Consider the following 20,331-nt stretch of genomic DNA (forward strand, 5'->3'; position numbering starts at 1 on the left):
CTCAATCATACAATCACAATCATACAATCACAATCATACTATCGCAATCACACAATCACAATCGTACAATCACAATCATACAATCACAATCATTGAATCACAATCATGCAATCACAATCATACAATCACAATAATACAATCACAATCATACAATCACAATCATACAATCACAATCATACACAAACAACGATACAATCGCAATCATACAATTCAAACCATACAATCACAATCATACAATCACAATCATACAATCACAATCATACGATCACAATCATACGAAGACAATCATACAATTGCTACTATACAATCACAATCATACGAAAACAATCATACAATCACAATCATACGATGACAATCATACAATTACTACTATACAATCACAATCATACAAAAACAATCATACAATCACAATCATACAATCACAATCATACATTCACAATCATACAATCACAATCATACAATCACAATAATACAATCACAATCATACAATCTCAATCATACAATCACAATCATACAATCACAATCATACAATCACAATCATACAATCACAATCATACAATCACAATCATACAATCACAATCATACAATCACAATCATACAATCACAATCATACAATCACAATCATACAATCACAATCATACAATCACAATCATACTATCGCAATCATACAATCACAATCGTACAATCACAATCACACAATCACAATAATATAATCACAATCATTGAATCACAATCATGCAATCACAATCATACAATCACAATCATACAATCACAATCATACAATCACAATCATACAATCACAATCATACGATCACAATCATAGGAAGACAATCATACAATTACTACTATACAATCACAATCATACAATTACTACTATACAATCACAATCATACAATCACAATCATACGATCACAATCATACGAAGACAATCATACAATTACTACTATACAATCACAATCATACAAAAGCAATCATACAATCACAATCATACGATGACAATCATACAATTACTACTATACAATCACAATCATACAAAAACAATCATACAATCACAATCATTCAATCACAATCATGCAATCACAATCATACAATCACAATCATACAATCACAATAATACAATCACAATCATACAATCACAATCATACAATCACAATAATACAATCACAATCATACAATCTCAATCATACAATCAAAATCATACAATCGCAATCATACAAACACAATCATACAATCACAATCATACAATCACAATCATACAATCACAATCATACTATTGCAATCATACAATCACAATCATATAATCACAAGCATACGATCACAATCATACAATCACAATCATGCAATTTCGATCATACAATCACAATCATACCATCCCAATCATACAATCACAATCATACAATCACAATCATACAATCACAATCATACCATCCCAATCATACAATCACAATCATACAATCACAATCATACAATCACAATTACACAATCGCAATCATACAATCACAATCATACAAAAACAATGATACAATCACAATCATACAATCACAATCATACAATCACAATCATACAATCACAATCATACTATCGCAATCATACAATCACAATCGTACAATCACAATCATACAATCACAATCATACAATCACAATCATACAATCACAATCATACAATCACAATCATACAATCACAATCATACGATCACAATCATACAATCACAATCATACTATCGCAATCATACAATCACAATCGTACAATCACAATCATATAATCACAATCATTCAATCACAATCATGCAATCACAATCATATAATCACAATCATACAAAAACACTGATACAATCGCAATCATACAATTCAAATCATACAATCGCAATCATACAATCACAATCATACGATCACAATTATACTATCGCAATCATACAATCACAATCGTACAATCACAATCATACAATCACAATCATTCAATCACAATCATGCAATCACAATCATACAATCACAATCATACAATCACAATCATACCATCCCAATCATACAATCACAATCATACAATCACAATCATACAATCACAATCATACAATCACAATAATACAATCACAAACATACAATCTCAATCATACAATCACAATCATACAATCACAATCATACAATCACAATCATACAATCACAATCACACAATCGCAATCATACAATCACAATCATACAAAAACAATGATACAATCACAATCATGCAATCGCAATCATACAATCACAATCATACGATCACAATCATACGAAGACAATCATACAATTACTACTATACAATCACAATCATACAAAAACAATCATACAAACACAATCATACGATGACAATCATACAATTACTACTATACAATCACAATCACACAAAAACAATCATACAATCACAACCATACAATCACAATCATACAAATACAATCATACATTCACAATCATACAATCACAATCATACAATCACAATCATATGATCACAATCAAACAATCACAATGATACAATCACAATCATACAATCACAATCATACAATCACAATCATACAATCACAATCATACGATCACAATCATACGAAGACAATCATACAATTACTACTATACAATCACAATCATACAAAAGCAATCATACAATCACAATCATACGATGACAATCATACAATTACTACTATACAATCACAATCATACAAACACAATCATACAATCACAATCATACTATCGCAATCATACAATCACAATCGTACAATCACAATCATACAATCACAATCATTCAATCACAATCATGCAATCACAATCATACAATCACAATCATACAATCACAATCATACAATCACAATCATACAATCACAATCATGCAATCACAATCATACAATCACAATCATACAATCACAATCATACCATCCCAATCATACAATCACAATCACACAATCGCAATCATACAATCACAATCATACAAAAACAATGATACAATCACAATCATACAATCACAATCATACAATCACAATCATACAATCACAATCATACATACACAACCATACGATCACAATCATACGAAGACAATCATACAATTACTACTATACAATCACAATCATACAAAAACAATCATACAATCACAGTCATACAATCACAATCATACAATCACAATCATACAATCACAATCATACAATCACAATAATACAATCACAATCATACAATCTCAATCATACAATCACAATCATACAATCACAGTCATACAAAAACAATCATACAATCACAATCATACGATGACAATCATACAATTACTACTATACAATCACAATCATACAAAAACAATCATACAAGCACAATCATACAATCACAATCATACAATCACAATCATACAATCACAATAATACAATCACAATCATACAATCTCAATCATACAATCACAATCATACAATCACAATCATACAATCACAATCATACAATCACAATCATACAATCACAATCATACAATCACAATAATACAATCACAATCATACATTCACATTCATACAATCACAATCATACAATCACAATCATACAATCACAATAATACAATCACAATCATACAATCTCAATCATACAATCGCAATCATACAATCACAATCATACAATCACAATCATACAATCACAATCATACAAACACAATCATACAATCACAATCATACTATCGCAATCATACAATCACAATCGTACAATCACAATCATACAATCACAATCATTCAATCACAATCATGCAATCACAATCATACAATCACAATCATACAATCACAATCATACAATCACAATCATGCAATCACAATCATACAATCACAATCATACAATCACAATCATACCATCCCAACCATACAACCACAATCACACAATCGCAATCATACAATCACAATCATACAAAAACAATGATACAATCACAATCATACAATCACAATCATACAATCACAATCATACAATCACAATCATACGATCACAATCATACGAAGACAATCATACAATTACTACTATACAATCACAAACATTCAAAAACAATCATACAATCACAATCATACGATGACAATCATACAATTACTACTATACAATCACAATCATACAAAAACAATCATACAAGCACAATCATACAATCACAATCATACAATCACAATCATACATTCACAATCATACAATCACAATCATACAATCACAATCATACAATCACAATAATACAATCACAATCATACAATCTCAATCATACAATCACAATCATACAATCACAATCATACAATCACAATCATACAATCACAATCATACAATCACAATAATACAATCACAATCATACATTCACAATCATACAATCACAATCATACAATCACAATCATACAATCACATTAATACAATCACAATCATACAATCTCAATCATACAATCGCAATCATACAATCACAATCATACAATCACAATCATACAATTACAATCATGCAAACACAATCATACAATCACAATCATACTATCGCAATCCTACAATCACAATCGTACAATCACAATCATACAATCACAATCATTCAATCACAATCATGCAATCACAATCATACAATCACAATCATACAATCACAATCATACAATCACAATCATGCAATCACAATCATACAATCACAATCATACAATCCCAATCATACCATCCCAATCATACAATCACAATCACACAATCGCAATCATACAATCACAATCATACAAAAACAATCGTACAATCACAATCATACAATCACAATCATTCAATCACAATCATGCAATCACAATCATACAATCACAATCATACAATCACAATCATACAATCACAATCATACCTTCACAATCATACAATCACAATCATACAATCACAATCATACAATCACAATCATACAATCACAATCATACAATCTCAATCATACAATCACAATCATACAATCACAATCATACAATCACAATCACACAATCGCAATCATACAATCACAATCATACAAAAACAATGATACAATCACAATCATGCAATCGCAATCATACAATCACAATCATACGATCACAATCATACGAAGACAATCATACAATTACTACTATACAATCACAATCATACAAAAACAATCATACAAACACAATCATACGATGACAATCATACAATTACTACTATACAATCACAATCATACAAAAACAATCATACAATCACAATCACACATTCACAATCACACAATCACAGTCATACATTCACAAACATACAATCACAATCATACAATCACAATCATACAATCACAATCATACAATGACAATCATACATTCACAATCATACAATCACAATAATACAATCACAATCATACAATCTCAATCATACAATCACAATCATACAATCACAATCATACAATCACAATCATACAATCAGAATCATACAATCACAATCATACAATCACAATCATACAATCAAAATCATACAATCACAATCATACAATCACAATCATGCAATCACAATCATACAATCACGATCATACAATCGCAATCATACAAACACAATCATACAATCACAATCATACAATCACAATCATACAATCGCAATCATACACACGCAATCTTACAATCACAATCATACAATCACAATCATACAATCACAATCATACAATCACAATCATAAAACCACAATCATACAATCACAATCATACAATCGCAATCAAACAATCACAATCATACAATCACAATCATACAATCACAATCATACAATCACAATCATACAATCACAATCATACAATCACAATCATACTATCGCAATCATACAATCACAATCATATAATCACAAGCATACGATCACAATCATACAATCACAATCATGCAATTTCGATCATACAATCACAATCATACCATCCCAATCATACAATCACAATCATACAATCACAATCATACAATCACAATCATACCATCCCAATCATACAATCACAATCATACAATCACAATCATACAATCACAATCACACAATCGCAATCATACAATCACAATCATACAAAAACAATGATACAATCACAATCATACAATCACAATCATACAATCACAATAATACAATCACAATCATACAATCTCAATCATACAATCACAATCATACAATCACAATCATACAATCACAATCATACAATCACAATCATACAATCACAATCATACAATCACAATCATACAATCACAATCATACAATCACAATCATACTATCGCAATCATACAATCACAATCGTACAATCACAATCATACAATCACAATCATTGAATCACAATCATGCAATCACAATCATACAATCACAATCATACAATCACAATCATACAATCACAATCATACAATCACAATCATACAATCACAATCATACAATCACAATCATACAATCACAATCATACAATCACAATCATACAATCACAATCATACAATCACAATCATACAATCACAATCATACAATCACAATCATACAATCACAATCATACAATCACAATCATACACAAACAATGATACAATCGCAATCATACAATTCAAATCATACAATCACAATCATACAATCACAATCATACGATCACAATCATACGAAGACAATCATACAATTACTACTATACAATCACAATCATACGAAAACAATCATACAATCACAATCATACGATGACAATCATACAATTACTACTATACAATCACAATCATACAAAAACAATCATACAATCACAATCATACAATCACAATCATACAATCACAATCATACATTCACAATCATACAATCACAATCATACAATCACAATCATACAATCACAATCATACAATCACAATCATACAATCACAATCATACAAAAACAATCATACAATCACAGTCATACAATCACAATAATACAATCACAATCATACATTCACAATCATAAAATCACAATCATACAATCACAATCATACAATCACAATCATTCAATCACAATTATGCAATCACAATCATACAATCACAATCATACAATCACAATCATACAAAAACAATGATACAATCGCAATCATACAATTCAAATCATACAATCACTATCATACAATCACAATCATACAATCACAATCATACGATCACAATCATACGAAGACAATCATACAATTACTACTATACAATCACAATCATACAATCTCAATCATACAATCACAATCATACAATCACAATCATACAATCACAATTATACAATCACAATCATACAATCACAATCATACTATCGCAATCATACAATCACAATCGTACAATCACAATCATACAATCACAATCATTCAATCACAATCATGCAATCACAATCATACAATCACAATCATACAATCACAATCGTACCATCCCAATCATACAATCACAATCATACAATCACAATCATACAATCACAATCATACAATCACAATCATATAATCACAAGCATACGATCACAATCATATAATCACAATCATGCAATTTCGATCATACAATCACAATCATACCATCCCAATCATACAATCACAATCATACAATCACAATCATACAATCACAATCATACAATCACAATCATACCATCCCAATCATACAATCACAATCATACAATCACAATCATACAATCACAATCATACGATCACAATCATACGAAGACAATCATACAATTACTACTATACAATCACAATCATACAATCACAATAATACAATCACAATCACACAATCTCAATCATACAATCACAATCATACAATCACAATCATACAATCACAATCATACAATCACAATCATACAATCACAATCATACAATCACAATCATACAATCACAATCATACTATCGCAATCATACAATCACAATCGTACAATCACAATCGTACAATCACAATCATTGAATCACAATCATGCAATCACAATCATACAATCACAATCATACAATCACAATCATACAATCACAATCATACAATCACAATCATACAATCACAATCATACAATCACAATCATACAATCACAATCATACACAAACAATGATACAATCGCAATCATACAATTCAAATCATACAATCACAATCATACAATCACAATCATACAATCACAATCATACGATCACAATCATACGAAGACAATCATACAATTACTACTATACAATCACAATCATACGAAAACAATCATACAATCACAATCATACGATGACAATCATACAATTACTACTATACAATCACAATCATACAAAAACAATCATACAATCACAATCATACAATCACAATCATACAATCACAATCATACATTCACAATCATACAATCACAATCATACAATCACAATCACACAATCGCAATAATACAATCACAATCATACAATCACAATCATACAATCGCAATCATACAATCACAATCATACAATCACAATCATACAATCACAATCATACAATCACAATCATACAATCACAATCATACAATCACAATCATACCATCCCAATCATACAATCACAATCATACAATCACAATCATACAATCACAATCACACAATCGCAATCATACAATCACAATCATACAAAAACAATGATACAATCACAATCATACAATCACAATCATACAATCACAATCATACAATCACAATCATACGATCACAATCATACGAAGACAATCATACAATTACTACTATACGATCACAATCATACAAAAACAATCATACAATCACAGTCATACAATCACAATAATACAATCACAATCATACATTCACAATCATACAATCACAATCATACAATCATAATCACACACTCCCAATCATACTATCGCAATCATACAATCACAATCATACAATCACAATCATACAATCACAATCATACAATCACAATCATACAATCACAATCATACTATTGCAATGATACAATCACAATCATACAACCACAATCATACGAAGACAATCATACAATTACTACTATACAATCACAATCATACAAAAACAATCAAACAATCACAATCATACGATGACAATCCTACAATTACTACTATACAATCACAATCACACAAAAACAATCATACAATCACAATCATACAATCACAATCATACAATCACAATCATACATTCACAATCATACAATCACAATCATACAATCACAATCATACTATCGCAATCATACAATCACAATCGTACAATCACAATCATACAATCACAATCATTCAATCACAATCATGCAATCACAATCATACAATCACAATCATACAATCACAATCATACAATCACAATCATGCAATCACAATCATACAATCACAATCATACAATCACAATCATACCATCCCAATCGTACAATCACAATCACACAATCGCAATCATACAATCACAATCATACAAAAACAATGATACAATCACAATCATACAATCACAATCATACAATCACAATCATACAATCATAATCATACGATCACAATCATACGAAGACAATCATACAATTACTACTATACAATCACAATCATACAAAAACAATCATACAAATACAATCATACGATGACAATCATACAATTACTACTATACAATCACAATCATACAAAAACAATCATACAATCACAATCACACATTCACAATCATACAATCACAGTCATACACTCACAAACATACAATCACAATCATACAATCACAATCATACAAACACAATAATACAATCACAATCATGCAATCTCAATCATACAATCACAATCATACAATCACAATCACACAATCGCAATCATACAATCACAATCATACAAAAACAATGATACAATCACAATCATGCAATCACAATCATACAATCACAATCATACGATCACAATCATACGAAGACAATCATACAATTACTACTATACAATCACAATCATACAAAAACAATCATACAAACACAATCATACGATGACAATCATACAATTACTACTATACAATCACAATCATACAAAAACAATCATACAATCACAATCACACATTCCCAATCATACAATCACAATAATACAATCACAGTCATGCAATCTCAATCATACAATCACAATCATACAATCACAATCACACACTCCCAATCATACTATCGCAATCATACAATCACAATCATACAATCACAATCACACACTCCCAATCATACTATCGCAATCATACAATCACAATCATACAATCACAATCATACAATCACAACCATACAATCACAATCATACTATCGCAATGATACAATCACAATCATACAACCACAATCATACGAAGACAATCATACAATTACTACTATACAATCACAATCATACAAAAACAATCATACAATCACAATCATACGATGACAATCCTACAATTACTACTATACAATCACAATCACACAAAAACAATCATACAATCACAATCATACTATCGCAATCATACAATCACAATCGTACAATCACAATCATACAATCACAATCATTCAATCACAATCATGCAATCACAATCATACAATCACAATCATACAATCACAATCATACAATCACAATCATACAATCACAATCATGCAATCACAATCATACAATCACAATCATACAATCACAATCATACCATCCCAATCGTACAATCACAATCACACAATCGCAATCATACAATCACAATCATACAAAAACAATGATACAATCACAATCATACAATCACAATCATGCAATCACAATCATACAATCATAATCATACGATCACAATCATACGAAGACAATCATACAATTACTACTATACAATCACAATCATACAAAAACAATCATACAATCACAGTCATACAATCACAATCATACAATCACAATCATACATTCACAATCATACAATCACAATCATACAATCACAATCATACAATCACAATCATACAATCACAGTCATACAATCACAATCACACAATCTCAATCATACACACGCCATCTTACAATCACAATCATACAATCACAATCATACAATCACAATCATACGATCACAATCATACGAAGACAATCATACAATTACTACTATACAATCACAATCATACAAAAACAATCATACAAATACAATCATACGATGACAATCATACAATTACTACTATACAATCACAATCATACAAAAACAATCATACAATCACAATCACACATTCACAATCATACAATCACAGTCATACATTCACAACCATACAATCAAAATCATACTATCGCAATGATACAATCACAATCATACAACCACAATCATACGAAGACAATCATACAATTACTACTATACAATCACAATCATACAAAAACAATCATACAATCACAATCATACGATGACAATCCTACAATTACTACTATACAATCACAATCACACAAAAACAATCATACAATCACAATCATACAATCACAATCATACAATCACAATCATACATTCACAATCATACAATCACAATCATACAATCACAATCATATGATCACAATCAAACAATCACAATGATACAATCACAATCATACAATCACAATCGTACAATCACAATCATACAATTACTACTATACAATCACAATCATACAAAAACAATCATACAATCACAATCATACGATGACAATCCTACAATTACTACTATACAATCACAATCACACAAAAACAATCATACAATCACAATCATACAATCACAATCATACAATCACAATCATACAATCACAATAATACAATCACAGTCATGCAATCTCAATCATACAATCACAATCATACAATCACAATCACACACTCCCAATCATACTATCGCAATCATACAATCACAATCATACAATCACAATCATACAATCACAACCATACAATCACAATCATACTATCGCAATGATACAATCACAATCATACAACCACAATCATACGAAGACAATCATACAATTACTACTATACAATCACAATCATACAAAAACAATCATACAATCACAATCATACGATGACAATCCTACAATTACTAATATACAATCACAATCATACAATCACAATCATACAATCACAATCATACAATCACAATCATACAATCACAATCATACAATCACAATCATACAATCACAATAATACAATCACAATCATTGAATCACAATCATGCAATCACATTCATACAATCACAATCATACAATCACAATCATACAATCACAATCATACAATCACAATCATACAATCACAATCATACACAAACAATGATACAATCGCAATCATACAATTCAAATCATACAATCACAATCATATAATCACAATCATACAATCACAATCATACGATCACAATCATACGAAGACAATCATACAATTACTACTATACAATCACAATCATACAATCACAATCATACAATCACAATCATACCATCCCAATCATACAATCACAATCACACAATCGCAATCATACAATCACAATCATACAAAAACAATGATACAATCACAATCATACAATCACAGTCATACTATCACAATCATACAATCACAATCATACGATCACAATCATACGAAGACAATCATACAATTACTACTATACAATCACAACCATACAAAAACAATCATACAATCACAATCATACGATGACAATCCTACAATTACTACTATACAATCACAAACACACAAAAACAATCATACAATCACAATCATACAATCACAATCATACAATCACAATCATACATTCACAATCATACAATCACAATCATACAATCACAATCATATGATCACAATCAAACAAGCACAATGATACAATCACAATCATACAATCACAATCATACAATCACAATCATACAATCACAATCATACGATCACAATCATACGAAGACAATCATACAATTACTACTATACAATCACAATCATACAAAAGCAATCATACAATCACAATCATACGATGACAATCATACAATTACTACTATACAATCACAATCATACAAAAACAATCATACAATCACAATCATACAATCACAATCATACAATCACAATCATACAATCACAATCATACATTCACAATCATACAATCACAATCATACAATCACAATCATACAATCACAATAATACAATCACAAACATACAATCACAATCATACAATCACAATCATACCATCCCAATCATACAATCACAATCATACAATCACAGTCATACTATCACAATCATACAATCACAATCATATAATCACAAGCATACGATCACAATCATACAATCACAATCATGCAATTTCGATCACACAATCACAATCATACCATCCCAATCATACAATCACAATCATACAATCACAATCATACAATCACAATCATACCATCCCAATCATACAATCACAATCATACAATCACAATCATACAATCACAATCATACAATCACAATCATACGATCACAATCATACGAAGACAATCATACAATTACTACTATACAATCACAATCATACAATCACAATCATACGATCACAGTCATACGAAGACAATCATACAATTACTACTATACAATCACAATCATACAAAAGCAATCATACAATCACAATCATACGATGACAATCATACAATTACTACTATACAATCACAATCATACAAAAACAATCATACAATCACAATCATTCAATCACAATCATGCAATCACAATCATACAATCACAATCATACAATCACAATCATACAATCACAATCATACAATCACAATCATACAATCACAATCATACAATCACAATAATACAATCACAATCATACAATCTCAATCATACAATCAAAATCATACAATCGCAATCATACAATCACAATCATACAATCACAATCATACAAACACAATCATACAATCACAATCATACTATCGCAATCATACAATCACAATCGTACAATCACAATCATACAATCACAATCATTCAATCACAATCATGCAATCACAATCATACAATCACAATCATACAATCACAATCATACAATCACAATCATGCAATCACAATTATACAATCACAATCATACAATCACAATCATACCATCCCAATCATACAATCACAATCACACAATCGCAGTCATACAATCACAATCATACAAAAACAATGATACAATCACAATCATACAATCACAATCATACAATCACAATCATACAATCACAATCATACGATCACAATCATACGAAGACAATCATACAATTACTACTATACAATCACAATCATACAAAAACAATCATACAATCACAGTCATACAATCACAATCATACAATCACAATCATACATTCACAATCATACAATCACAATCATACAATCACAATCATACAATCACAATAATACAATCACAATCATACAATCACAATCATACAATCGCAATCAAACAATCACAACCATACAATCACAATCATACAATCACAATCATACAATCACAATCATACTATCGCAATCATACAATCACAATCATATAATCACAAGCATACGATCACAATCATATAATCACAATCATGCAATTTCGATCATACAATCACAATCATACCATCCCAATCATACAATCACAATCATACAATCACAATCATACAATCACAATCATACAATCACAATCATACAATCACAATCATACCATCCCAATCATACAATCACAATCATACAATCACAATCATACAATCACAATCATACGATCACAATCATACGAAGACAATCATACAATTACTACTATACAATCACAATCATACAAAAACAATCATACAATCACAGTCATACAATCACAATCATACAATCACAATCATACATTCACAATCATACAATCACAATCATACAATCACAATCATTCAATCACAATAATACAATCACAATCATACAATCTCAATCATACAATCACAATCATACAATCACAATCATACAATCACAATCATACAATCACAATCATACAATCACAATCATACTATCGCAATCATACAATCACAATCGTACAATCACAATCATACAATCACAATCATTGAATCACAATCATGCAATCACAATCATACAATCACAATCATACAATCACAATCATACAATCACAATCATACAATCACAATCATACAATCACAATCATACACAAACAATGATACAATCGCAATCATACAATTCAAATCATACAATCACAATCATACAATCACAATCATACAATCACAATCATACAATCACAATCATACATTCACAATCATACAATCACAATCATACAATCACAATCACACAATCGCAATAATACAATCACAATCATACAATCACAATCATACAATCACAGTCATACAATCACAATCATACAATCACAATCATACAATCACAATCATACAATCACAATCATACAATCACAATCATACAATCACAATCATACCATCCCAATCATACAATCACAATCATACAATCACAATCATACTATCGCAATGATACAATCACAATCATACAACCACAATCATACGAAGACAATCATACATTTACTACTATACAATCACAATCATACAAAAACAATCATACAATCACAATCATACGATGACAATCCTACAATTACTACTATACAATCACAATCACACAAAAACAATCATACAATCACAATCATACAATCACAATCATACAATCACAATCATACATTCACAATCATACAATCACAATCATACAATCACAATCATACTATCGCAATCATACAATCACAATCGTACAATCACAATCATACAATCACAATCATTCAATCACAATCATGCAATCACAATCATACAATCACAATCATACAATCACAATCATACAATCACAATCATGCAATCACAATCATACAATCACAATCATACAATCACAATCATACCATCCCAATCGTACAATCACAATCACACAATCGCAATCATACAATCACAATCATACAAAAACAATGATACAATCACAATCATACAATCACAATCATACAATCACAATCATACAATCATAATCATACGATCACAATCATACGAAGACAATCATACAATTACTACTATACAATCACAATCATACAAAAACAATCATACAAATACAATCATACGATGACAATCATACAATTACTACTATACAATCACAATCATACAAAAACAATCATACAATCACAATCACACATTCACAATCATACAATCACAGTCATACATTCACAAACATACAATCACAATCATACAATCACAATCATACAATCACAATAATACAATCACAATCATGCAATCTCAATCATACAATCACAATCATACAATCACAATCACACAATCGCAATCATACAATCACAATCATACAAAAACAATGATACAATCACAATCATGCAATCACAATCATACAATCACAATCATACGACCACAATCATACGAAGACAATCATACAATTACTACTATACAATCACAATCATACAAAAACAATCATACAAACACAATCATACGATGACAATCATACAATTACTACTATACAATCACAATCATACAAAAACAATCATACAATCACAATCACACATTCCCAATCATACAATCACAGTCATACATTCACAAACATACAATCACAATCATACAATCACAATCACACAAAAACAATCATACAATCACAATCATACAATCACAGTCATGCAATCTCAATCATACAATCACAATCATACAATCACAATCACACACTCCCAATCATACTATCGCAATCATACAATCACAATCATACAATCACAATCATACAATCACAACCATACAATCACAATCATACTATCGCAATGATACAATCACAATCATACAACCACAATCATACGAAGACAATCATACAATTACTACTATACAATCACAATCATACAAAAACAATCATACAATCACAATCATACGATGACAATCCTACAATTACTACTATACAATCACAATCATACAATCACAATCATACAATCACAATCATACAATCACAATCATACAATCACAATCATACAATCACAATCATACAATCACAATCATACCATCCCAATCATACAATCACAATCATACAATCACAGTCATACTATCACAATCATACAATCACAATCATATAATCACAAGCATACGATCACAATCATACAATCACAATCATGCAATTTCGATCACACAATCACAATCATACCATCCCAATCATACAATCACAATCATACAATCACAATCATACAATCACAATCATACCATCCCAATCATACAATCAAAATCATACAATCACAATCATACAATCACAATCATACGATCACAATCATACGAAGACAATCATACAATTACTACTATACAATCACAATCATACAAAAGCAATCATACAATCACAATCATACGATGACAATCATACAATTACTACTATACAATCACAATCATACAAAAACAATCATACAATCACAATCATACAATCACAATCATACAATCACAATCATACAATCACAATCATACATTCACAATCATACAATCACAATCATACAATCACAATCATACAATCACAATCATGCAATCACAATCATACAATCACAATCATACAATCGCAATCATACAAACACAATCATACAATCACAATCATACAATCACAATCATACAATCACAATCATACTATTGCAATCATACAATCACAATCATACAATCACAATCATACAATCACAATCATACAATCACAATAATACAATCACAATCATACAATCTCGATCATACAATCACAATCATACAATCACAATCATACTATCGCAATCATACAATCACAATCGTACAATCACAATCATACAATCACAATCATTGAATCACAATCATGCAATCACAATCATACAATCACAATAATACAATCACAATCATACAATCACAATCATACAATCACAATCATACACAAACAACGATACAATCGCAATCATACAATTCAAACCATACAATCACAATCATACAATCACAATCATACAATCACAATCATACAATCTCAATCATACAATCACAATCATACAATCACAATCATACAATCACAATCATACAATCACAATCATACAATCACAATCATACAATCACAATCATACAATCACAATCATACAATCACAATCATACAATCACAATCATACAATCGCAATCATACTATCGCAATCGTACAATCACAATCGTACAATCACAATCACACAATCACAATCATACAATCACAATCATACAATCACAATCATACGATCACAATCATACGAAGACAATCATACAATTACTACTATACAATCACAATCATACAATCACAATCATACGATCACAGTCATACGAAGACAATCATACAATTACTACTATACAATCACAATCATACAAAAGCAATCATACAATCACAATCATACGATGACAATCATACAATTACTACTATACAATCACAATCATACAAAAACAATCATACAATCACAATCATTCAATCACAATCATGCAATCACAATCATACAATCACAATCATACAATCACAATCATACAATCACAATCATACAATCACAATCATACAATCACAATCATACAATCACAATAATACAATCACAATCATACAATCTCAATCATACAATCAAAATCATACAATCGCAATCATACAATCACAATCATACAATCACAATCATACAAACACAATCATACAATCACAATCATACTATCGCAATCATACAATCACAATCGTACAATCACAATCATACAATCACAATCATTCAATCACAATCATGCAATCACAATCATACAATCACAATCATACAATCACAATCATACAATCACAATCATGCAATCACAATTATACAATCACAATCATACAATCACAATCATACCATCCCAATCATACAATCACAATCACACAATCGCAGTCATACAATCACAATCATACAAAAACAATGATACAATCACAATCATACAATCACAATCATACAATCACAATCATACAATCACAATCATACGATCACAATCATACGAAGACAATCATACAATTACTACTATACAATCACAATCATACAAAAACAATCATACAATCACAGTCATACAATCACAATCATACAATCACAATCATACATTCACAATCATACAATCACAATCATACAATCACAATCATACAATCACAATAATACAATCACAATCATACAATCACAATCATACAATCGCAATCAAACAATCACAACCATACAATCACAATCATACAATCACAATCATACAATCACAATCATACTATCGCAATCATACAATCACAATCATATAATCACAAGCATACGATCACAATCATATAATCACAATCATGCAATTTCGATCATACAATCACAATCATACCATCCCAATCATACAATCACAATCATACAATCACAATCATACAATCACAATCATACAATCACAATCATACAATCACAATCATACCATCCCAATCATACAATCACAATCATACAATCACAATCATACAATCACAATCATACGATCACAATCATACGAAGACAATCATACAATTACTACTATACAATCACAATCATACAAAAACAATCATACAATCACAGTCATACAATCACAATCATACAATCACAATCATACATTCACAATCATACAATCACAATCATACAATCACAATCATTCAATCACAATAATACAATCACAATCATACAATCTCAATCATACAATCACAATCATACAATCACAATCATACAATCACAATCATACAATCACAATCATACAATCACAATCATACTATCGCAATCATACAATCACAATCGTACAATCACAATCATACAATCACAATCATTGAATCACAATCATGCAATCACAATCATACAATCACAATCATACAATCACAATCATACAATCACAATCATACAATCACAATCATACACAAACAATGATACAATCGCAATCATACAATTCAAATCATACAATCACAATCATACAATCACAATCATACAATCACAATCATACAATCACAATCATACATTCACAATCATACAATCACAATCATACAATCACAATCACACAATCGCAATAATACAATCACAATCATACAATCACAATCATACAATCACAGTCATACAATCACAATCATACAATCACAATCATACAATCACAATCATACAATCACAATCATACAATCACAATCATACAATCACAATCATACCATCCCAATCATACAATCACAATCATACAATCACAATCATACTATCGCAATGATACAATCACAATCATACAACCACAATCATACGAAGACAATCATACATTTACTACTATACAATCACAATCATACAAAAACAATCATACAATCACAATCATACGATGACAATCCTACAATTACTACTATACAATCACAATCACACAAAAACAATCATACAATCACAATCATACAATCACAATCATACAATCACAATCATACATTCACAATCATACAATCACAATCATACAATCACAATCATACTATCGCAATCATACAATCACAATCGTACAATCACAATCATACAATCACAATCATTCAATCACAATCATGCAATCACAATCATACAATCACAATCATACAATCACAATCATACAATCACAATCATGCAATCACAATCATACAATCACAATCATACAATCAC

The 20,331-nt window shown here is 29.8% G+C and overlaps 1 protein-coding gene across 1 annotated transcript in view; it reads right to left on the reverse strand.

Moving 5' to 3' along the window:
• Positions 1–285: 285 nt before the first annotated feature.
• Positions 286–20,331, reverse strand: part of LOC143266122 (uncharacterized) — a 199,317-nt gene continuing 179,271 nt past the window's right edge. The window contains exon 3 of the mRNA XM_076541758.1: positions 286–299. Within this exon, the coding sequence (XP_076397873.1) occupies positions 286–299 (14 nt within the window). The remainder of the gene's footprint in view (positions 300–20,331) is intronic.

Source organism: Megachile rotundata, unplaced genomic scaffold, assembly GCF_050947335.1.
Source record: "Megachile rotundata isolate GNS110a unplaced genomic scaffold, iyMegRotu1 scaffold0031, whole genome shotgun sequence".
Lineage (NCBI taxonomy): Eukaryota > Metazoa > Arthropoda > Insecta > Hymenoptera > Megachilidae > Megachile > Megachile rotundata.